General features: G+C 29.7%; 3 protein-coding genes across 4 annotated transcripts; all 3 read left to right on the forward strand.

Moving 5' to 3' along the window:
- Positions 1 to 4,789: 4,789 nt before the first annotated feature.
- On the forward strand, positions 4,790 to 8,080 carry Bm3979 (Uncharacterized protein; the record flags this gene model as incomplete). Its single annotated transcript, XM_043078672.1, has 5 exons — positions 4,790 to 5,081; positions 5,753 to 5,852; positions 6,817 to 6,970; positions 7,237 to 7,396; positions 7,965 to 8,080. 5 exons carry the CDS (start codon positions 4,790 to 4,792, stop codon positions 8,078 to 8,080), a joined length of 822 nt encoding a protein of 273 aa, XP_042934606.1.
- Positions 8,081 to 10,208: 2,128 nt separating this feature from the next.
- On the forward strand, positions 10,209 to 14,205 carry Bm6441 (Uncharacterized protein; the record flags this gene model as incomplete). Of its 2 annotated transcripts, XM_043078673.1 has the most annotated exons (4): positions 10,209 to 10,368; positions 11,068 to 11,183; positions 12,025 to 12,130; positions 14,066 to 14,205. In XM_043078673.1, the coding sequence occupies 4 exons, from the start codon at positions 10,209 to 10,211 to the stop codon at positions 14,203 to 14,205; spliced, it is 522 nt and encodes a 173-aa protein (XP_042934607.1). The 2 variants fall into 2 exon arrangements, with proteins under 2 accessions (XP_042934607.1, XP_042934608.1); XM_043078674.1 differs by lacking the exon at positions 10,209 to 10,368 and having other exon boundaries at positions 11,124 to 11,183.
- Positions 14,206 to 18,327: 4,122 nt separating this feature from the next.
- Bm10437 (Uncharacterized protein) lies at positions 18,328 to 20,332 on the forward strand (the record flags this gene model as incomplete). The annotated part of the gene is made up of 5 exons (XM_001899978.2): positions 18,328 to 18,700; positions 18,911 to 19,168; positions 19,666 to 19,770; positions 19,973 to 20,087; positions 20,278 to 20,332. 5 exons carry the CDS (start codon positions 18,328 to 18,330, stop codon positions 20,330 to 20,332), a joined length of 906 nt encoding a protein of 301 aa, XP_001900013.2.
- Positions 20,333 to 25,770: the final 5,438 nt, after the last annotated feature.

The following is a 25,770-nucleotide window of genomic DNA, read 5'->3' on the forward strand; positions in this document are numbered from 1 at the left end:
CAAAACGACCTTTTTTGACCGCCATCTAGCTATTTAATGAATAATAATAACAATAAAGAAAAATTTCTAGCATTGTGAAACGATAGCATCACTGACAAGCGAAATTTAAACTTATACGACATCTACACATGAAATTCTGAATGCATTTAGTCTTAATCTCTTGGCATCTCAATGTAAGACACTAAAAAAATTTATTTCCTTGTAATATGAGCAACTCACGAATGTAATAATTACAAAATGCGACTAGAAGCTATCATTAAGTGTGCCACAAGTTCAAACATTGCTATCGAAAATGTGCATTTCACGTGTTTCAAGATTCTATTGTTTGCTTATTCTTCAAAATTCAGTTAGTGCGTTTCGCGACAACTACCAATGTGCATATTTATCAATGAATTTGGTTGATTTATCACATTAATTGTTTTTTTTATCATACAGTTGCAAAACTGATTGATTAGGCGATCCTTCAAATCAGAGCTATGCATCAATCTGAGCTGAAATTAAATTTGTTTATGCTGTTCTTATTTCAATATCGGCACCAGACTTAACATTTTCAAGATGCCACTGGAAAATGAAAGCGAACCGTTAGTTATTTTTTGAAGGCGAATAGGATTTGATATATGAAAGACAATTTCAGGCTTAAATTTGATATTCATATTTCAGTCTTCGAAGCAATCTGAAATTTGCTGGAAGTCTTAAATTGGCTTCCTTAGAAAGAGTACCTTAAATGGAATGAAATTTTATCTAATCTCTGCTAAACTATCTTAGCAATAATGGAAAATGTCAAAACTTATGATGCACTTAGCTGTGTTCGAAAGAATGATGGTAGTGTTCAGAAAATGTCAATAAAAGATTGTTTGAAAAACGCAGTTTAGAGAAAAGATGATTACCGGAGATTTATTGAAACGATTTAAAAATTTAATAACTCCTTTCTATACCATGGCCATCACGAAATTTTTTCCACTCAAAAAAAATTTTTTTCACTATAGACTGATTGGTTTTATTTATCAATTAATAATTCAAGGAAAATTTGAATTTTTTTTATTTCTAAAATTGATATTTTATTTACTTAACTTGATTCCCTTTCATTTTCTACATGATTCAATTTGTACGAGTTTACTTAACAAGTAATATTAGCAATTATAATGGTAAGTAAGCAAAGTTATTTGAATATTAAAAAACTTTTCAATGGTATTTTATTGCGATATTTTGAATTAGCAAGAATTTATACATGCAAAAAATTTTAACTTAATAAAAATATCCAATTTTAAATTTAACTCGTCTATCTGTTAAAAAAATATTTATTAAATTTTCCAAATTGAAAATGTCCAATTTTCAACTACTGATTGACTAAATAATGCGATAGTTAAAAGATGCTTGAATACTTACCAGCAAGCTGTCCTAACGGAAGTAATACTACTTTTCTTCTGTTGAAGAATTTAGCCCGCAAAGTCTTCGATCATTCGAAGAGTAACTGCGAGGATTATGGTGGAATCTGTGATTATTTCCCGATGAGGAAAGCATCAAAGTGTTGACTTACTTGTCAAGAGTTAGCTTTAGTTTATTTCACTTCTTTACAACCATAACAATTGTTTCTATCACTCGTTGAAACTTCTTTCCAAAGTTGGAATTATACTAGAAATTCGCTTTTATTTGCTTGTCCGTTCAATTTACAATGTTACATTTGCAAAGATTGTTAACTAATAAAGAAATTATATTCCAGGTAGAATTCTTCTTCATTTTTATCACTCATGGTAGTATCATTGTTTCAGAATCTGTCATCATCCATTTATATGAGTAAAATAATTAACGAGAACCATTAGTAGAAAAAAAAGGTGAAAAAATCTGAGTAGTTAATATAGGAAATGACAAGTTCATTTGTTTGGAGAAAAATGAGATTTCAAACATTTTAACATCCTATTGCCTCAGTTGTATGATAGGGTGAGTAATTAATTTTCTGAAAACTGCATAAAAGCTCAAAAGCGGAGTAAATTTAATTACATTGAGCTAGATGGCTAAAATTAATTATAGAAAATTAATTTCAAGCAGTGTTAGCAAAAGCCTAGTCGTAAGTAAAGGTGCCTTATCTTTAGGCCCTTATATTTTTGATGCAATATTGTTCTCCAGAGTAACCAATTTTTTTTTTCTTTTTGTTATGAATACAGCAGCTCTGTTCAACAAATTTCCAATAATATTAGCAATTTCCGAACGGAGATAAGATGCTAGAGAGGACAAACAGCTCTTCTTTGGTGCTTTTATCTTATTCCTTGCTTAGATTGATTGAAAAGAGACTTTAGTTGGACACTGCCGCATCATAATTCCAAGTGCAACAATTGCATTGCATTCCAACACGATTTGCTCTGCTAGAAGTACTTCCAGCAATAGCTTACATTATGCAAATATTAAGTGAATGATTATGTGTGAGATTTTAAGTATGTCAGTATTTCAGTAGTTTCATTAAAATTTTAATCACTAACCGATGAAATTTTGCCTATGGGAATAGCAATAATTTGAGTGTGGGAAACGCTAAACATACTTTACATATTGGAAATGCAAGAATGAAGCTTACCCTTGGGAGTTCCTTCTTTTAATCACATTGTATTGAAAAGAAAAAAAAATTTAAGATATGTTCCCATTTCCGAAGTTATTTGAAATAATTTTTCATATTTTTTATTTATGATCTTCATGGTCTAATATGAATTGATTTTTTACTGGATTCATTTTTTGATACCATTGTATGATATCTCTTATCATTCCCTTCATTAAAATTTGCCACTTCGTTACTAAGAAGTTCTTTATTCATATTTTAGTAATTTGAGAACTTCTAGTTCTGCTTAAAAAAAAAAAAACGATAACCTCAAAAGGTCAAACTTATTCCAGTTACTCTTCGATTTGAATTGTATCTGTCCAGCAAACAGTACTTTTTTCATGGATGACGAATATGATCAGTGATAAACTAAATCAACTATTTATAATTATGCTGCTTGTCTCAATTGTAATTGAACTTATTTAATGATTTAGAATTTATGATCTTCATGGTCTTCATTGTATAATATAAATTAACTTTTTTCTAGTATACAAAAAGTACTTTTGTAATTAAGATTGAAATCTGAAATATTAAGACGGAAATGCTTTTATCAAGTAGCAGAAAATAAAATTAGATTTGTTTAACTAAACATTAATATGAAGTAACTTTTTTACACAGTTCTAACGTTGATGAATGATTATTATTGCATTTGTCTGTTTCTTAGCAACTTCCATAGATTTAACTGATAATGTGTATTTAGTTGTTGTTGCATGTAAGTTTCTTCAAGCCAATCGATTGTCACATTTAGTGAGATTTACCATTTTGCAAATGCTTTATTTGGCTGTAGAAATAAAATTATTCAAATGCTTGAAAAAGATCAATAAAAAGGTTTTTGAAGTATTTTCAAAAATTACAAAATTATCAAAAGCAATCAGAGTTAGCTTCAAACAGAAATATAATTTTAAGTGAAGAACGAAATTGAATTTTCTTTGCTAGTTGTGATTGGTTACAAACGAAGTTTTTTTCCTTTTCAAGTTCACTTGTTCAAAAATCAATGTAATTATGTCTGCAAAAATTCAGAAATTTCCGCTGAAACTGAATTTGGATTTCATTTATTCATTTACACTTTTCTCCTGGTCAACTAGCTTTAAGATGTTCTTCAACAAAATTTTCAAGAGATAAGCAAGATAAAGCTTAAGATACATTTATTGAAGAGGAAGAGAAAGTCAGATAACCAAATTGAAATGAATTTATGCATTCTGAAGCAAACTGATACACACAAAAATATTGCCATCTGATATATAAATTCTTTGTTTTTCAAAAAAAAGAACAAATTTCTCTTGTTTACTACTCTCCATTCTTTTCAACTTGCTTGCAGCCAAGCTGAAGCTAAAGGGCCAGAATTACAATTTGTTGTTGTTCGCTCTGCTTGACGATTTCATTGATATGTTTGCAATGATCTTCCCTCTCAACAAGAATTCTCATCGCTATAGGTGATGAGCAACAGTACTCTGATGCCTTATCTTGTTTACCTCAAAAGTGATTTTAGTTACAACATTTTGTTATTGCTACCTTTTCAAAGTCACTTTCAACAGTTTTCTCTTTCTCCTAGTAGTCATAAATGAAACATTACTTTAAAGGTGATAATTACTGGAAATAATCAATATGTGATAATTTAAAACCATTTTTGTTTCTTTCTAACTTCTCGTATCGAGATATTTTTCTTTATTGTTCAAACCTTTATTTTAATACTACTTAGATATATCTTATCAATTCCAAATTATTTCAATAGTTGATTCCGAACAAAAGTAGTAGTCATAATTATTATTAATTCAAATTATACAAATTTATAATTAATGATGCTCTTGTATTCTCATCATCAAGAATGTTTGTTGGAATCGGAAAGAAAAGTTTCCCATAGATGGATTGATATTAGTTGAAGGGTGAAGTGGTTGCATAAAAATAACAATCACCTAGGTTACTAGTTGGATAAAGTTAAATAAAAACATCAAGTGGGTAAATTGAGATTTTTAATTAGTAGAGTACGTGTATTGTGGTGAGTTTGTACGGTTGATTGAGTAAATAAATGAATAAAGTAGTGAAATAAATTGAATGATTCAGCAGTTGAACAGGTCAAAAGTCTTAATATGACATGACAGTTCGGAGTGAAACTTAGCCGACTTGATGTTTTCGTCTTTTTGAGTAAATCTTTCGGTTTTCTCATGCATACCATCACTCTACTGAACAACTTATGTTATTTCAGTTATGATCTCATTAGCAGGGGTGACAATGGATTCTCCTCCACAGCAGGCGCAAACCTCCACTTCTAATATCGAAAGACCCTTTCGGTTACTTGTCAAAGATCGTTTGTTTATTATCGAATCGACAATTATTGCCAAACTCTCTCCTATATTTGCCGGAATTATGGTCTGTCCGGCAAGTAACTCATCTAGTACAAGTGATAGCGATGATCAACCTTTACGGGAAATTGTTGACGAAAGCAGTGGAGATATTGCCACATTTTTAAATTGTTGCAGCGATGCTGATCTTATAGATGGTTAGTTTTCTCAGTTATTTTCTGCTAGAGTTTGAAATTCTTTCATCATTTTGAAATGCTTGTGAATAAATTACTGATTGAGAAATCTCAAAAGAAATTTACTAAAATGAAACAGTAAAATCTTAAGATGAAAGAATAAGGTTCAAATTTCCTCTTCTGAAGCAGAATTTTCAATCAGCATCTAATAGGAATATCTTTACAAAGTTAAATTCGTTTTTTTTTTTTTTCTTTTATTTCAATTTATATTTTTAATTGTGCTTTTTCATTCAACTCAATTTTTGTACTAATATCCTTAACGAACGTTTATCATTAACTTGAAATTCTTCTCTGAAGCCAAAGCTCTAATATTCTTCAAGAAAATCAAACTGTACAGATACTAATTTCTCGCATATCTCTTCTATTTCCGCGTACTAAAAGCACTCTGGCAGTGATAGCAGCTGTCATTTTCTGCAGTCAACGACAGTACTCGTTCCAGCAATCTGATTTTTGCTTTTTTAGTGTGTCACTAACATGTCACCAGCACATGGGTCATCTTCAGGCATTTAATCTTTCCACTAAAAAAAAAATACGGATTAATGAGATTAAAACATTAAAAATCAAAGAAAAGTTGGCAATACAATAATACATGAAGTTTACATTTAAGGCAATTTTTGCGTCGTATAATATTTCAGAAAACAATTTTGCAACGGTTCTTCGCTTATCGAGAAAGTATCAAGTGAATTCGCTGATCGAAGCTTGCGAAGAATTCATTTCCAATAGGTGTAATTTGGAGTAAGTTTCAATAGTTAAACTTTATTTAGTAATGGACACGGTGTAATTCTGATAGTAAGATCTACCGAACAACTAGAATTAATATACCTAATAACTGTCTGATCATTGAGAATGGAAGAAAACAAAAGTAAAAGTTAAACTTTGATTTATCAGTTTATTGAGCAGTATATTGTAATACTAATGTTAATTCTAGCAAATTATTGGTACAAAGAAGATATTTGTAATAATCAAAGTAAAAAATTTAGGAAGAGTTCGAAATATCAAAAGTAAGTATAGCAGATGTTTAAAAAGTGATATTTTAATACTAAAAAGAATCTCTCCAATGATATTTTTTTAAGTGACAAAATGAAAAAGCTAAATTAACTGGAGCTAAAATATTATAATTTGTCATTTATTGACATCAAATCAAAATTTGAATTAAATTCATACTTCTTTCTGAATAAAATTTCTAGTCAATCTATTATTTATGAAATCAAACAAACAGTAATAAATTATCATTAGCTGGCCATCTGCAAATCATTCTTTTTTATTTATTTCAGTTTATTAATTTTTTGAAGATGAAAAGTAACTGAATATTTTGAACTTTTTTAAAACTGTTACTGTTAATTCTCAACAAAAGCTAAGCACAAATGAATAAGAAATCCAATTTAAATAGGAAAATAGCAAACTAATCCATATCACTCGTTCATTCGGTTGCATTCGATCAAAAATAACAAACGATACCGAAGATTTTACTTTGAAATTTTGATATCATTTTTTGAAGTTTCATTTATTTTGCTATTACGCAGTAGTTACACTGAGAAAATTTATCTTCTATTGCTATTGATAACAACGTAAATTATTACAAGAAATGCTATTATAAGCAAAGACTATGCTAAAATAATTAAGTTGTATGTGGCAATAAAGTTAATTGCACCTATTCTGTTAGTAATTTGGTGAAAATGAAAAACAAAAGTATTTTCAGTGCATTGAAAGCAGATCAAGTGGTAACATTATTGGTTGTAAGTAATGAATATCATCTGCGTAGGGAAGTAATGATCAAGCTTATCAATCGGATCGCTTCTGAAACTAAAAATGATTTAGTGCGTTTAAAGTTAAGCAGATTACTACCACCTCAGGTTGATCATTCTTTCATTTTCAATAAAATAATGTAGTTAACGCAAGCTTAAATTCAATCATTAAATGATTAATTCTTTGGCATATATTTCAATTATATGAGTGATTTCAACAATGTTTCATTATTAACCACTGCTTTTACTGCGTACTGTAAAATATCAGACCATTTAAGGCTCCCTCACTTTATTAGCAAAACATTGCAGTTTGAATGACAAATATTTGATTTTTCAAAAAATCTTTCGGGAAATTCGATTCATTATTTTTGCAGTTACATGGTTCAATAGTAACAACAAATCTAAATATGACTCAACTCAAAGAGATTGAATCGATGAATGGTCATCTATTCAAGATGAACCGATCGGTAACGCTGTACAGACGGATGGCTTGTGAGATGTGCAAGAAAATCACTGATTCCGCATACTGTGAAGGTCAAATTGTTTCTAATTGTTTTCAGTAATAATCGTTTAAAAAATACTGAAAACAATCAGAGATAATCATTATAATCAACTGTAATTAATTTGCTCCCTGTTTAGCGTTAAATTTACTCATTTATTACTTATACAGCTAATGATTCATTCACAGTCACTTATCACATTCTTTCGGGAAATTTAATCACTTATCATTTAGTTCAATCTTGATCAACATTATTAGCTTTGATAAGCAATTGATGATTCATGCAGATTTTATCTAAAAATTAGTTACTTTCTTCTTTCTGAATGTGATATCCTCAAATACTTTTATTTATTTTTTTCATCAAATAGTAGTTAAAATAAGAGATTTAGCAATAATATGCACAGTGTGGTCAATAATTCTGCTGTAATTTATCGCTTTTTCATATCTTTTTAAACCTCAATTTTTTTTTTCTTTTCTTGAAAAACAAGACTTTTTTTGAATTTTTTTTACAGGAAAGCATTGTCAAAAGTCTATATAGTAACAAATTAAATTACAGAACTTTGTCAAATTCAAAAAATGAAAATCAAAAATTTCTTATTACAGGTTGCAAAAAAGCATTTTGCAAAGATCATTGGACTCGGAATAAGTGCGTAAGCAATTACGGACAGAATATGATAGATGAACTGCGACAAAATTTGGTTGAGTTGGAATACGAATAGATGAAGTCTAACAGTATGGTAGTTTTTTGGGAATAACGAAATTCTTCCTGTTTCTTGTCCATATTTATTAAATTGAAGCAAAAGATGAAATTTGAAAATTGATGGAACTATGCAAATACTATCTCTGACTCCTAAACTGACTCCTGACACAGACTTCTGACTCCTAAACTACTGACTTCTACTAAACTACTGACACTGACTCCTGACTCCTAAACTACTAAATGTAGGAATGACCTGAAATGAAAAACACTTTTAGAACTCTAAGATTAAAATTTTGTTCCAATTTTTAATGTTTTCTAATGGAAGTTTAGGTTGTTTTTTCTGCCTAATTTGGTTCTGTTGTAGGTCTCATTTTATTATTTAGCATTTCTAACTTACTTTTAAATTTTTAGATGAAAATTCTGAAAGACAGAGATACTCGTTAATGGGATAACAGAAGCAAAATTTCATATATATTACATGTTTTTCAGTTTTTCGCAATCTTTGATTGAAACTATGAAATTAGGTCAAAATTTTGCTGTCATTTTTTCAACATTGTTTATGCGCGTATTAGAAATGATCATCACTTAATATTCATTTAAATTTCTGTAATAATTTCGCATTCATATTATCCCTATAATTAATTCGTTTCAGCATTCGTTCGTTCTGCTTTACCAAATATTCCATTCATCGTTTTTATCGAAATTGAAGTTTTAATTAAAATAAACCGATTTACTTTTATCTTGCTGTTCTTTGCTTAAGGTTAAAAAACAGTTTCGAGTAAAAAGGAACTGACAAGAAAATAGGTAAAATTGGTTATATTTTTTTAGCCGCGCACAATATTTATTCCTCATACGTTTTTTCACTACTTAACTGAAATGGCTTGTGCTTTCAGTAACAGTCTCCGACTGTCATAAGCACTGATTATGATAAATAGACTGTTCCGTTATTATTTCAGATTAATTCTCGAAAAAAAGAAAACTTGTCGATGTGTTTCGATCATACTTTTTAACTTCTCGTTATTTGCTTGTTGTTCAGATTATCATCCTTCTTAGCACGTGTCACTGTGTTTCACGATTTTCATGGTACTTCCTCTCAGTCAAAATATGCAGTATTTCCGTGTGCTATTGTCGTTATCTCTTTCTCTCTCTCTCTCTCTCTCCCTTTCTCTCTCTCATTCTCTCTGGGTTTTCATCATTCTCATATCTTCGAACGGAAGAAATTTTTGCTGCCAATCACTGTGTTAAAATTCGACGAAATATCGGCACTGCAGTAATTGTCATTTGACCTCATTTCTCACCTTTGTCATCCACCGAATCAATGCTGTTCTCATAATATCGAGGAACGAATCACATTCCATTGACTCGATATTTTTTGAAATCAACTGATTTCTCATGCTGATCATTTTCCGAAAGTTGTCTTTCGTGAGAGAATAAATGACTAATTTACAATTCCCTTATTCGTAGGTACCATAATTGAGCTGTTACAAAACAATGCAATGTCAAGTTACCTAGACTAGTCCTCAAGTCAAATCCAGAAATTGCTTATCATTAAAAGCGAGAAGATTTAATCACTCAGTTTAACTTTAAACGCTTGTGAAAGATTTCTTAAATGAATTTTGGTTTTTTTTTTTTTTTTTTTAATGAGTTGAAAATTTTTAAAGAATCTAAAAATTTTAAGATTACTTATTTTTTCTCTTCTGTTTAATCATATCTTCATCTCAACATTTCAACTGCACTTTTTTGTACCTCTGCTCTAAAAAATGGCTTTCCTTGCTGAAATCCGTCGTATAAGAGGAAATGCAGAAATATAAAAGTTGACTAGACGTTTCTTTATTGATTTTAGCTTTCCTTCTCTTCCCAGTTTTTTTCGATCCATGAATTGATTGAAATAAATTATGAAATGAAAATTGAAACTCTATCTTTTATCCTTCCTGAATCGTCTCTCTCCAATAATTATTATTTTGCAATAAAATTTCTGAATCACCTTTGAATTATTGACTACCAGAATTATTGACTACCACTGGCTGTAACTTTTCCAGGAAAATAATATAATCCTAATTGTCAGTTCTAATCGCATTTTAAATATTTTAGGTAAAATTTACCTTACTTAATTCTCTGGAAGGATTTGAATTACCAGGATAATCAGTATGCAAAACGATCACTGCAATCGACGTAATTTATCAATGCCAAGATGGATCCAAATCTGGCTTAAGCTTTCAACACTGATATGTAGCCTGGACGTTGCTTATACCATGCTTCGTCCACATACCCTTCGGGGTAATACACTGGGAATCTTCTATGAATTATGTTCGTCTCTCCTCCATTTATTCACAGGAACACATATATGTAATTAATAAAAAGGAAAGAACCCATTAGTCTCTTCCGACAAATTTAAAAATTGAGAAGGAATTTATGTTTACATATTTTTCATAAAAAATCAGCATGCAAAGCAACCATTCCATACATAATGGTAACTTAAATAACCACTGATCTCATGATTTTAATTCATATGGAAGGTTACATTTTTTATAAAAACGTAATTCATATATTTTCATATGCTCTATTAATGGTCACGAAAAAAGTGGTTTTTTTTTTTTTTTTCTAAGCATTCAATTTCATTGTTGCTCAGATAAATTGATTATATGACATCTGCAGTGATAAGGCAAGCTATCTACAAATAATTCTTTCTGCGAAAAATTAGAAAAGTGAAGATTTCATTGAACTTCTGCAATGTCGTAGCAATGAAATAGAGGTCGTTGACTTAAATTTAAAAAGCCACGAGGATTTTTAAACTAACCCAGTCTTCAGTTTTCTGATTACTGTTAAAATCAAGACCGGAATGAATGTTTGAGGAAAGGTATGAGAATGCATTCCGAACATTAACATGAATGATTCTATTTACGCCTCTAACATCAGCCAAATCGTCTTGTCGGATAACGATTCCCTTCCGTACTTCCAAAAAGAAAGATCTGCATTAGTTGTAAAACACGTAATTTGATTCTACAGGGAATATCTATAGTGACGTTGATCTAAGATATGCCACAACGAATGATATTGTTACAATGGCTACTGGACGTCTGATGGTCATCGAGATAATCTTAAATATTGCTGCGCTCTATCTGGTGAACCTTATTCATTTAAAAGTTTAGATGTGACTTCACGTAGCACTCTGTAAAACATATTAAACTTCCAGTTAGTTCAACCATTTGCAATATATAATAAATATTCTGATACTATTCCTACCACTCAATAGATAACTTGTTAGGTAACGAGTAATTATTTTTTTTTTCCAACCAAAATAGTCCAAAATAATACAAAACTTCTCGCCGCAAAATTAGAAAACAAAGTTTAAAATTTCATTTTCATAAAAAAAAGAAGCTATAAACCTCAACCTTTCTGTTCTTCATATTTTTTGCCATTATTTGTTTTTTTCCGGGTTTACTTTTTATGAAGTATGGAAAAAATTAACTCAGAAAGATTACTGATTAGAAAAGTTTTTTTTTTTTTTTTTTCTAATATCCAAGCTAATTTTTGAATGAAGATGAAAGTTCACGATAAGTAAAGTTCAAAGAATGATGTTGAATTTATTGAAAATGTTCTTTAAACAGCTTTAAACAGACAAATTGTAGAGATTGATTTACCAAAAAATGTTTTACGATTCATTACTACTTTAGTGAAAATTTAATTTCAATAGGAATTTACAGATGATAAATTTAATGTTACTGAATTTTGCCTCATTTTTGCTCTTATAGTCTCCTTTCAATTTGTTCAGCTTTTAACTTTAAACTTTCTGTGAATGATTTTCAGGATGAATATTGGCTGTGGCAGGCTCTTCACAAGACTTTTTAAAAAACATTTTTTAGATTGCTTTCACAAACACTTAAAAATACTCTTGATTTTTATTCTTGGTAATTCACGAAGTTGAAATATTGGAAGTAGAAATAGAAGAGTTTTATTTTTTAGTGTCGACACTACCCTCGTCAAGCCAAATTAACTGCTTTCCTGACAAGTGCATTTGTTTTCTGGAAAACTCTTCTTTACATGACAATGTTTATCGCACCGCCCCAAGGTTTGTTTTTTCCTTCTCATCTTTCGAGCTAGTCAATATGATTGACATATATAATATCAATCAATCATATTGATTGATATTATATATGTCTCTCCTAATCAATCAGATTTATCTTTTTTTTTTCAGAGGTAATTTTAAGTAAAAAGATGGCTCATCCATTATTAAATGTAGCATTTCGTTCAAATGATTATGCCTAATTGTGCACAATTTCAATAAGAAGAATTAATCTATAAGCTATTTTAGATATATATTCTTATTTATTATTCAAATAATTTATTATGTATTACTTCTATTTGTAATTCAAATAACATCTTAACGTTCAACTGACTGTTTTTGCTTTATTTTTTAAATTTCAAATCAACCATACAATCAGTTTCAGTCTGATCAATACCGATGAAAATATTAAATGATACTTTGCAGAATTTTTGTTCTTTTCCATTTTATCTCTTAAATGCATTTCTCTACTTCCTCTATCAACAAACACTTTCCGAGCAAATCAAAATGTTCAAATAAATACGTTGTTTATCACTTCCCTCAATGCAATTATGGTAAACTATACCATCGTATTTAGTAATTCAACTTCCTTTACTTTCTCGAAGCTTAGATGTCTAAATTATTTCTTAGGTCCTAAAATAATCTTAACAGCGATCAAATATATTTAGGGTTATCAACGAACAATGCGGAAGATCTTATTTGAAAATTATTTATTTGATGCAGTATTCTTGTTTCGTGAATTCAATATTTTCTTACAAAACTGATTGTAGTTTGACATAAAATTTTTAGCCAATTTTATTAAAAGCTTTGCTTTGTCACTTATCAAAGTAATGGCTTGAAAAAAAGACAGGACAAATTGTTGTCAAATGATGACTGTCACTTAATCACTACTTAATCTATCATTGAATTAAATGAAAAAAGTTTTCTGATTTCGTTTAATAAACATTTCAACGACGGTAAGTTGATGACTTTTGTATATCAAATCTTCAGTGGACAGTCTATACTGAATAAGTTCTATTAAGGATTTCACATTCTGTCAATCAAACTTTCACTTCCATATTAAAGTCGTTTTTATATTTGAGAGTAGTTTTGCTACCTAAAATCAAATTTCGTATATTCACAACTCATTGTTATCGGTGAGAGAAATTTGCAAACTTTAACAGACACACACACACACACACAAAAAAAAAAGCCTAACTAAAGTTTCGCTATTCCAAGAAAGCTACCAAATTGTTCAGGCCGTCAACTGGGCTCATTTATGAAACCAGTGTACATACGGAATAAGAAGGAATATAACACTCACATTTCTGCTTTTGCTGAAAAGTTAAATAAATGATCATGAGGATTGAAGCACCTTTAAAGGGATATTTTATGCATTCCACGTAAATGAATTTTTAATTAGTAAAGTACGTGTATTGTGGTGAGTTTGTACGGTTGATTGAGTAAATAAATGAATAAAGTAGTGAAATAAATTGAATGATTCAGCAGTTGAACAGGTCAAAAGTCCTAGAGATCTTGTTTAGTAACAAATGAATTAAATTGAATTCATTAAAGGAAAAGAAGTAGTATGGAAAACTATTCGAATTAATCTTGAAACAAAGGCATTAACTAGTTCTAGTTAACAAAGCTTAAGTCAAGAATCCCTACATTCTGCGTTATTATCTTATAAGTGTATGTAATATGTGACGCCGATTCTGCAGTTAAACTAATTTCAAGAAGTCGAAGAGACATGGAAATATAACCGACCAGTTTGATATTAGTAATTTCATTTTGACTTGAAGATTTTTTTTTTTTTTTGGTTTTAAATGAATTTTTCTTACTTTTCTAATTTTTTTGACTACTAAAAAGGTTGCGAAAGTAATGAACTGTCTGTTCTCATATATTTGGTTATTATAAATGTTTAACAAATAATTTACCACGACGGATTGTTCCTCATTTCAGGATCAGCTAATTATTTGGCTGAATCAGCTGGCATATGGAAGCAAGTCTTCATTTTCTGGCTTCCGGATCTTGTTTGGTGTTTTGTCCCACTAGCTGCTATGATGCATTTATGGAGTGAATTGATCAGTCCCAATACATAATTGTAAATGTGTTCTTAAGTCCATTGATTGAATTCCGAATTTCAAAATACCTTATCACGATGATGTGTTCTTATTGTCTCGTTTAATTAGTTAGCATTGCTTTGCTACTAACTTTGTAATAGCTGTTAATAAATACTCTTAAAATAATTATAGTAATTGACCATTGGTAATAATTGTCGAATATTTCCTTACACTGAATCTTTGCACATATTTGTTACCTTCCTTTCCCATTTATGCCTATTATTTTTAACTTATAACATACTGGTGTGATGCAACTCTATCCATTTCTCATTTACCTTTTATAATTTCGCTATTTCGTTTATTCCTATTTGCAGTCATATTAGTAACTTCTCCAAGAATGAGTGACATTATCAATTAATACCTCCTAGTTATTTATTTATCTATTTATTTGCTCATTTTTATTTATTATTATAATTATTGCTCTCTGAGTGGTCAAATTTTCCTGTTTGATTGTCAACAGAACTGCAAGAATAATTTTCGCAATTTTCATGATTGCGATACTGCTATCAGCATCAAAATCTCATGCAAGCAACAACCTATTTCCCCGTACCTACAACCTATTTCTTATCATTGAGCACCATCATATTGTGTTTTCTGCTCAGCAGATTTTTTAAATTATCAGATTTCAAGTAAGCTTAACAAATTTTATTCAAAAATGTTCGCATGAATAATAAAAGCAGTTTCAATATCTCGAGAAGCAATGAGAAGAGCTGAATCTTTGAATTACAGGAGGTTTGGGAGTCGAAACTTTATTAAGCTTACTTGAAAAAAAAAAAATCGAAGTCGAAATAACTTCACATTTGGGTGACTGAAAAAGAAGTAAAAATAGGTCCAGTATTTATTGTATGACTGTCCCATACACTTTTCGTTGCGCATTTATGAATTGATTAATGTCACTTTTTTTTATTTTTTATTTAGGAGACGATAGCACCGCTGCTTTTCTAAAATTAGAATCAAATGTTTTTCAGAACAGAGATCACAGCGAGCAATATATTCAAAAAGCCTTCTTTTATGTAACTGTGAAAACAATGTCACTACAATTAAAGCTAGGCAGATTAATGATAACGATGACAAATGTTAAAAATTAGTGACAAAAAAATGTCAAAAAGAGAATGATGAATCAATATGCTGCTTTATTTTTAATTCTTTCGTATTTTCACAGTTGACATGCGCTTCTCGAGTTGAATGATACATATGCTTTAATGAGTCTGCATCTATGGTCAAAACAAATAGTATTTCTCCAATAATCTCAAATATATAACTTTGAATTTTGAAAATGACACATGAATTAATAAGTGGTGCTATTTCTAAAAACATTTCATAGTGGTACCACTAATTAATTTACCACAGAGCTACGAGCATTTAACTAGCAAGTTAAAGGCCAATGATTTGGCTTCTTGATAAAGATGTATAGTTTCAGATGACCATCGCTGGTCAAGTTAGCAATATGTTTAAGCAATTAGCTCCGAGTTCATGTCTTCTTTTCTAATATTTGTAAGATTTTTTCTAGTAATTAATTATCGAACATCGTACAAAATGAAACTCAAACTTAACTTTTTACAATTTTGAAAAATGCAATTATTCATTATCATTCTTCCGACAATTACATTTATTCCTTACACAAAACTCAAAAATTTTGTTAAAGGGAAACAATCTATATGAATAGATATATACACCAGCGATCATATGCCTACACTTAACTGACCACTTGTTCACTGGAATGATAACTAATTATATTAGTTATCATTCCAGTGAAATGATAACTAATTATATATATTAGTTATCACTGGAATGATAACTAATTATATACTAATTATATATATACTGTTGTTGTAAACAATGAAAATGTATGGGAAACAGTTTCATACAATTAATAATCATGATTATCAGTTGTTAATTCAACTTGAAACTTGACCCTTTTTTTTTAGAAATTTCAATAAAACTCTTTGTAATAGTGAAGTGAGCACTTGTACCGTAATACACCATATAAAATTAAGTGATTTTGTAAGGGCATCCTTTAGGTAAAGAATTTAAAATTTATGTTCAAGTTTTTTTTCAGCAAAATGGGATCTTACAATGATGTATTTCACAATAAAATTAAGTCAAATTATTGAGTACTAAGATACAAACTAAATCGAAAAAGCGTAGATGATTCAGCATTGATCGCCATGAAATTGCCAAATCTGAAGCATTCGGTGTTTGACCGGAAATATACATTAAAATGCTTACTTGGTACATCTCTGAAATTTTGTCTTGGACTATAAAAAGCCTGTGAATTTCGAGTTTCTTTCAGTTGGAAGAGCACTCTCAAAAAGCAGGAACCAATTGAAGCAATTTTTCATACAGAAACTTATTCATTCTTTTAACTTAATAAAACTGCGAAGTCAGCTTATTCGAAATCTTCCATTTTTCACTCATCTTAAAATTTGAATACTATTTGTTGCTGCTAATCTTTGTTTTTATTAATTAACTTTTGTTTTTTAGGCACAAATGGAAATGAAACAACTTTGTGCATACTGAATTTAAGTTGGTGAGTTAATAATAAACAACTATAGCAAGTACTCTAATGACAATTTCCAAATCAGTTTTAATTCGCTTAATCTCTCCATAATTCCACCTTTTGCTATAGATTGTTGAGTGAGCACTTTCTTCTTTATTTTTAATGCTTTATTAATTTTTAGTATTATAAATTTCTCACTTGTGTATTTGCATTTTTTTTTTTTTTTTTTGTCTAAATGTTCATTCTAGAACCTTCAAAACTGTGTCAATTAATACATTTGGGTATTTATATAAAATATGGGATAGTAAAGGAATAAAGATAAAACAAATCAAAAAGTTAAATATCAAACTGACATTTTAAACTGGCTGCAACATTCTTATAACAGCACCGAATATGCTGCACAGCTTTTGATTTTTACGCATTTTTTCTGTTAAACCTGAAATGAAAATTCTTTATATATTGTCTTATTGCGCCAAAAGAAGTGAACAGTTTCTTGCAGTTTGACTTTGTGGCGCGAGTAATATATTTTTTGCACGCTTTTCGCTTTTTAAAATTATCGACAGTGAACTGGAATATTCCTTTCTCTATTGATATTCCGAATTTCTTGATATATCATTGATGGCGCTATTGTCAAATCTTTAAATCCACTGGATTATTCGAACATTGGTAACCACATGTAGTAACCACATTTTTTGCAAAACAAGAAACCAAAAACTCTGTACTCAGGTTAATTGATTTTGTATTGCTACTCCACCGTCATAGATATTTACAAACACACTGAAATTTTTCAATAATAATAAGTTATTAATAGAGTTGACAATTTTCTCGTCTTTATTTATAAAAAAATGAATGTCCCAATAGGTTGAATTGCAGAACATAATTATATTGGACCAAAGAACGCAGAGAAGACTAACTATACAATACCACGGATTAAATATTTTTTCAGTCAATGATTTTAATGCCATTTATTAATTAGTTTCCATACATGAAAGTGTTACATCCTTTGCACATTCCAAACTTTTATATTTTATTGCTTCTTTTTGATCAAATTGAAATTTTTTCTCGTAACAGTAGCTAAGCACATATGTCGAAATGCAACAATTAATTGTTGAAGTTGAAATATTTTAAGTTGCGTGCCCACAGAGTGGAATTTCATCTAAACCACTAATTCAGGAAAAGAAAATAAAGTGTGAGAAATAATGCGAATCGTACAGAGTAAAAACTGTTTATCTTTTTAGACGTTTAACTTCAACAATCTGAAACGGAAAACTTCCATTCGACCATTTTTGCTAGTTTTTGCTTACGTAACTCAATGTATTTTCCATTTCATATTTTAGGTTAATTTTACTTTATCAATGGGAAACATCATTTGGATCAATCTTCTGCTTTGTATTGTTCTTTCAAGCGAAGTTTCAACGATATTAGCAATTAGTCATATTGCGGTAACTGCCCATTATCCCAGTTATTCATCTGACGAATTTACCCTTTCCCACTCAAATGACACATCCGGTCAAAATCAAATATTTCAATTTGAGAATAACAACAGTGAGAACTTCTCAGAAATCCTCGACAACTTTGATTTGTCATTGCTTGATATAAATATGGCTACAGATAGCAATGCGAGAGAAAATCTTCATCCCGTAGTTGACAGCACTTCTGGTCAAAGTTCAGTAGTTGAGGAGAATTGTCGAAGCAGTGAGTACTTCTCAGACAATTTTAATATCCTCGATCATAGTGATTTGAATTCAATACTTGACCCAGATAATGGCATCGAATGGAGAAATGCCGATGAAGAATTACCAGAAATAAGTGATAATGAATTGCATAATAAGTTTTTGCTTGATCCCAAGTCGTTTGACTCCATTAAATTGCGGACAGTTGAGCACATAAGCAATAAAGAATCGAAAACCGGAACTGAACTCGTCACAGAGGGGAATTCACAACCAGCTGTTGTGCAAGATTTTTTTATCAGAGGTACCATCAAGAATAAATTTTTTGCTTTAAATATATATATATATAAGAACGATTAAAGAATTTTTCGTGATTTAAGTTAATTGAAGTGTGTTCGATAAATTCATCTTATGGCATTATTATTTCTATATCAACCCCCAGTTTGCATAAATTAATTAGCAAATGATAAAATGGAATGCCAATTTGAAAAGGTATATCATAGCAGAATTTCAGAATATAAGTGTGCTTATCCCAGTTGTGATGTGAAAATGAAGAAAAGAAGTGAATATACAAAACATATCAAAATGCACGGTAAACCGTTTTTTTATCAGTGCAAATTGCCTGGTTGTGGAAAAATATTCAGTTGCTCATCAACATTTAGCGCTCATAAGGCAATTCATCAACCTAAAGTTCGATGCGAAAACTGTGGCGATTTGTTCACTCGTTTTCAGACACTGAAAAAGCACAAAGAAGTTTATTGCAGAACTCCCCGTTAGTTTTTCGAATTCAACAAAATTTTTAACATTTATTTACTTGTTAGAGAATGTAATGTACTTAGAAATAGTTATAACAGTGGAGCAGTAATATAAAATTCAGTGCATATTGCCATACTTTTTTAATTTTACTAAAGAGGTTGCTTATCATTCGTCTGTATAAGGAAATCAATGTTTGGTAGCTGCTGATGTAATAATAAGGAATAGGGTAAAAAGATTCAAACAGTTGGATTTAAAAAGTGTTGACAGTGGCAACAGTAAAGTAATCAATGATGCATCAACAAACTTAAAAGAGAAACGAATATTCCGTTACATTCTTGATTACATTACCAGCATCTTTTCAATACTACGGAAGAATGTGGAATTGCCTACATTTCATATTCTTTCATTGTATCAAAACGATTCCATTCGATTTATGTGCTACAAACTGCTACAAATTGCTTATTTCTTCTGGCTCAGTGAAACAAACATCATAGACAAAAATATTCCTCCTAGGCCTTATAAAGGAAGATTCAAAGTCCGAGCAAATTGCGGTAAACAGACGAAAAGATGATGTACCAAATTTACAATTATCTGTTGTACAAGATTCTTTCATCAAAGGTAGGATTAAGATTGAGCTTCTTGCTTCAAATATATTCAAAAAAATGATAATAATAACAATAATAAACTACATGCAATTATTTAGTTAATTAATGGTGCAATGAATTCATTATATATTAATGATATTTCTATCATTAGCTTTCAAATTGTATTATTTAATTAGCAGATGGTAAAAAAAAATATCACATCAGGAACATTTCAGATGGACAAAAGTATAGGTGTGGCTTTTCTGGTTGTAATGTGAGTATCCAGGAAACAGCCGAATATATAAAACATATTAAAAAGCACAATAAGCCAGGTGTTAATCGATGCAATTGGTATAAATGCGGGAAAATATTTCGTTTTCCACAAGGGCTTTGTTCGCATTATGAGAAGCATAAACCTAAACTTCAGTGCATGAAATGTGGCAAATTCTTCAGTTATAATAATTCACTGAAACAGCACGAAAAATATTATTGCAAAGTCGCCGTTTGTTTTTAATAACTTATTATTATTGAAAAATTTCAGTGTGTTTGTAAATATCTATGACGGTGGAGTAGCAATACAAAATCAATTAACCTGAGTACAGAGTTTTTGGTTTCTTGTTTTGCAAAAAATGTGGTTACTACATGTGGTTACCAATGTTCGAATAATCCAGTGGATTTAAAGATTTGACAATAGCGCCATCAATGATATATCAAGAAATTCGGAATATCAATAGAGAAAGGAATATTCCAGTTCACTGTCGATAATTTTAAAAAGCGAAAAGCGTGCAAAAAATATATTACTCGCGCCACAAAGTCAAACTGCAAGAAACTGTTCACTTCTTTTGGCGCAATAAGACAATATATAAAGAATTTTCATTTCAGGTTTAACAGAAAAAATGCGTAAAAATCAAAAGCTGTGCAGCATATTCGGTGCTGTTATAAGAATGTTGCAGCCAGTTTAAAATGTCAGTTTGATATTTAACTTTTTGATTTGTTTTATCTTTATTCCTTTACTATCCCATATTTTATATAAATACCCAAATGTATTAATTGACACAGTTTTGAAGGTTCTAGAATGAACATTTAGACAAAAAAAAAAAAAAAAAATGCAAATACACAAGTGAGAAATTTATAATACTAAAAATTAATAAAGCATTAAAAATAAAGAAGAAAGTGCTCACTCAACAATCTATAGCAAAAGGTGGAATTATGGAGAGATTAAGCGAATTAAAACTGATTTGGAAATTGTCATTAGAGTACTTGCTATAGTTGTTTATTATTAACTCACCAACTTAAATTCAGTATGCACAAAGTTGTTTCATTTCCATTTGTGCCTAAAAAACAAAAGTTAATTAATAAAAACAAAGATTAGCAGCAACAAATAGTATTCAAAATTTAAGATGAGTGAAAAATGGAAGATTTCGAATAAGCTGACTTCGCAGTTTTATTAAGTTAAAAGAATGAATAAGTTTCTGTATGAAAAATTGCTTCAATTGGTTCCTGCTTTTTGAGAGTGCTCTTCCAACTGAAAGAAACTCGAAATTCACAGGCTTTTTATAGTCCAAGACAAAATTTCAGAGATGTACCAAGTAAGCATTTTAATGTATATTTCCGGTCAAACACCGAATGCTTCAGATTTGGCAATTTCATGGCGATCAATGCTGAATCATCTACGCTTTTTCGATTTAGTTTGTATCTTAGTACTCAATAATTTGACTTAATTTTATTGTGAAATACATCATTGTAAGATCCCATTTTGCTGAAAAAAAACTTGAACATAAATTTTAAATTCTTTACCTAAAGGATGCCCTTACAAAATCACTTAATTTTATATGGTGTATTACGGTACAAGTGCTCACTTCACTATTACAAAGAGTTTTATTGAAATTTCTAAAAAAAAAGGGTCAAGTTTCAAGTTGAATTAACAACTGATAATCATGATTATTAATTGTATGAAACTGTTTCCCATACATTTTCATTGTTTACAACAACAGTATATATATAATTAGTATATAATTAGTTATCATTCCAGTGATAACTAATATATATAATTAGTTATCATTTCACTGGAATGATAACTAATATAATTAGTTATCATTCCAGTGAACAAGTGGTCAGTTAAGTGTAGGCATATGATCGCTGGTGTATATATCTATTCATATAGATTGTTTCCCTTTAACAAAATTTTTGAGTTTTGTGTAAGGAATAAATGTAATTGTCGGAAGAATGATAATGAATAATTGCATTTTTCAAAATTGTAAAAAGTTAAGTTTGAGTTTCATTTTGTACGATGTTCGATAATTAATTACTAGAAAAAATCTTACAAATATTAGAAAAGAAGACATGAACTCGGAGCTAATTGCTTAAACATATTGCTAACTTGACCAGCGATGGTCATCTGAAACTATACATCTTTATCAAGAAGCCAAATCATTGGCCTTTAACTTGCTAGTTAAATGCTCGTAGCTCTGTGGTAAATTAATTAGTGGTACCACTATGAAATGTTTTTAGAAATAGCACCACTTATTAATTCATGTGTCATTTTCAAAATTCAAAGTTATATATTTGAGATTATTGGAGAAATACTATTTGTTTTGACCATAGATGCAGACTCATTAAAGCATATGTATCATTCAACTCGAGAAGCGCATGTCAACTGTGAAAATACGAAAGAATTAAAAATAAAGCAGCATATTGATTCATCATTCTCTTTTTGACATTTTTTTGTCACTAATTTTTAACATTTGTCATCGTTATCATTAATCTGCCTAGCTTTAATTGTAGTGACATTGTTTTCACAGTTACATAAAAGAAGGCTTTTTGAATATATTGCTCGCTGTGATCTCTGTTCTGAAAAACATTTGATTCTAATTTTAGAAAAGCAGCGGTGCTATCGTCTCCTAAATAAAAAATAAAAAAAAGTGACATTAATCAATTCATAAATGCGCAACGAAAAGTGTATGGGACAGTCATACAATAAATACTGGACCTATTTTTACTTCTTTTTCAGTCACCCAAATGTGAAGTTATTTCGACTTCGATTTTTTTTTTTTTCAAGTAAGCTTAATAAAGTTTCGACTCCCAAACCTCCTGTAATTCAAAGATTCAGCTCTTCTCATTGCTTCTCGAGATATTGAAACTGCTTTTATTATTCATGCGAACATTTTTGAATAAAATTTGTTAAGCTTACTTGAAATCTGATAATTTAAAAAATCTGCTGAGCAGAAAACACAATATGATGGTGCTCAATGATAAGAAATAGGTTGTAGGTACGGGGAAATAGGTTGTTGCTTGCATGAGATTTTGATGCTGATAGCAGTATCGCAATCATGAAAATTGCGAAAATTATTCTTGCAGTTCTGTTGACAATCAAACAGGAAAATTTGACCACTCAGAGAGCAATAATTATAATAATAAATAAAAATGAGCAAATAAATAGATAAATAAATAACTAGGAGGTATTAATTGATAATGTCACTCATTCTTGGAGAAGTTACTAATATGACTGCAAATAGGAATAAACGAAATAGCGAAATTATAAAAGGTAAATGAGAAATGGATAGAGTTGCATCACACCAGTATGTTATAAGTTAAAAATAATAGGCATAAATGGGAAAGGAAGGTAACAAATATGTGCAAAGATTCAGTGTAAGGAAATATTCGACAATTATTACCAATGGTCAATTACTATAATTATTTTAAGAGTATTTATTAACAGCTATTACAAAGTTAGTAGCAAAGCAATGCTAACTAATTAAACGAGACAATAAGAACACATCATCGTGATAAGGTATTTTGAAATTCGGAATTCAATCAATGGACTTAAGAACACATTTACAATTATGTATTGGGACTGATCAATTCACTCCATAAATGCATCATAGCAGCTAGTGGGACAAAACACCAAACAAGATCCGGAAGCCAGAAAATGAAGACTTGCTTCCATATGCCAGCTGATTCAGCCAAATAATTAGCTGATCCTGAAATGAGGAACAATCCGTCGTGGTAAATTATTTGTTAAACATTTATAATAACCAAATATATGAGAACAGACAGTTCATTACTTTCGCAACCTTTTTAGTAGTCAAAAAAATTAGAAAAGTAAGAAAAATTCATTTAAAACCAAAAAAAAAACTTTAAGTCAAAATGAAATTACTAATATCAAACTGGTCGGTTATATTTCCATGTCTCTTCGACTTCTTGAAATTAGTTTAACTGCAGAATCGGCGTCACATATTACATACACTTATAAGATAATAACGCAGAATGTAGGGATTCTTGACTTAAGCTTTGTTAACTAGAACTAGTTAATGCCTTTGTTTCAAGATTAATTCGAATAGTTTTCCATACTACTTCTTTTCCTTTAATGAATTCAATTTAATTCATTTGTTACTAAACAAGATCTCTAGGACTTTTGACCTGTTCAACTGCTGAATCATTCAATTTATTTCACTACTTTATTCATTTATTTACTCAATCAACCGTACAAACTCACCACAATACACGTACGTTAAATTAATTAGTTCGACCAGCTATCTCATCCAACCTTCTCCTTCTACTGTTCTTCATTCATTTACCGCCCATAACTTCGTCTCTTTTAAATTATCGTTCCTTTATTTGGGTCATCGCCGTTCATCGTTCATTCATTATTATTATTATTTCTTCTTTCAGTAGGAAGAAGAAATTCATTAAAGGATGAAAATAATTATTTTATAGTAAAATATTTTGACTTGGACTATTTAATTAAATTGTCATTATTTCAGATAAATTCATTTGTTGAAATAATTTAATCATTTAATTACTTTTCTGCAGAAAAAAAAAGTAATAGCTCATGTTGTCAATTAATTTGTTTTTGATTTATTCAATCATTCAAATGGTCAGATATTTCAGATCAACTAATCTATTATACAATGAATCAGATAATAATATGTAACTAAAGATTACACTATAATAATAATAAATAATGTGAGAATAAGGAATAAAATCGAAATTAAGAAGAGTAAAAGACTGATGTAAATAAAAATTCATCCAAAATATCAAAATAATTATTGATAATAATATATTAAGTAATCATGCAGAAGCGAGAGAGAGAGAAATAGGGAGAGGTGGTGTTTCACTATAATTCTTTAATTAGATTTCAATCCTATAATTCTTTCCACTAAAAAATATAAATATTTTGTTAGAAATTGAATGTATAACAAATGAAAAATTAATAAATCAACAAAAAACTTTTAATATTTGTGATTTTCTAATAAACTTTATTCTGAAATGAATTACAAAACTGCATTTTTTATTGTCTCATTTAGCATATCTTTCCCTTTTCAGAAGTACTTTGAAAGTTGAAAGCAGAAAACAGTTTCATAAGTTAGAGGAAGGAATATTTTGAATATTTAAATATTTAAACATTATTTTCTCTATGTAAGAAACACTTTGAAACAGAAATATACGGTACATTAAATTCTAAATTTCAAAAGTAGAGCAAGAAATATTGATTAAATACCAAGCCGTACTAATGCATAAATCATTAATCAATTTTCCTAAACTGAATTTGGTTTCAAACAAAAGCAATCATTTATTTCCCGAGTAAACATATGGATTAAGTTCCCAGGCATATGTATGTGCATGTTAAAATGCATAGCATGTATCCATTTTTTTATTGAAAAAACTTTTAAAACAGTTCCTTCTTTTAACACATACACACACATGCATAAATACAATTTAGTTAATGCATATTATTTAGCTCATATAATCAGATAGACTAGTGAAAATAGCATGAACGCAAACAATTCTTAGCTCAATGTTATGCAAATGATTTTATGAATTTTATTCAATTAATAAAATTTATCACTTAATTTTACTCTAACTTTAAAATGCATTTTCCTTAGAAGTACCCATCTTGCCACCTCATTCTCCAACCCTTCTTATCACTTCTTATCTTCTCTACTATCACGGGAATCTCCAAACGACTCGACGAGGTTGTCAGACGGGATTGCATTTTCACAACGGTCCCAACAATAACATGATATTGTTAAAG

This window comes from Brugia malayi, assembly GCF_000002995.4.
Source record: "Brugia malayi strain FR3 genome assembly, contig: Bm_v4_Chr2_contig_001, whole genome shotgun sequence".
NCBI lineage: Eukaryota > Metazoa > Nematoda > Chromadorea > Rhabditida > Onchocercidae > Brugia > Brugia malayi.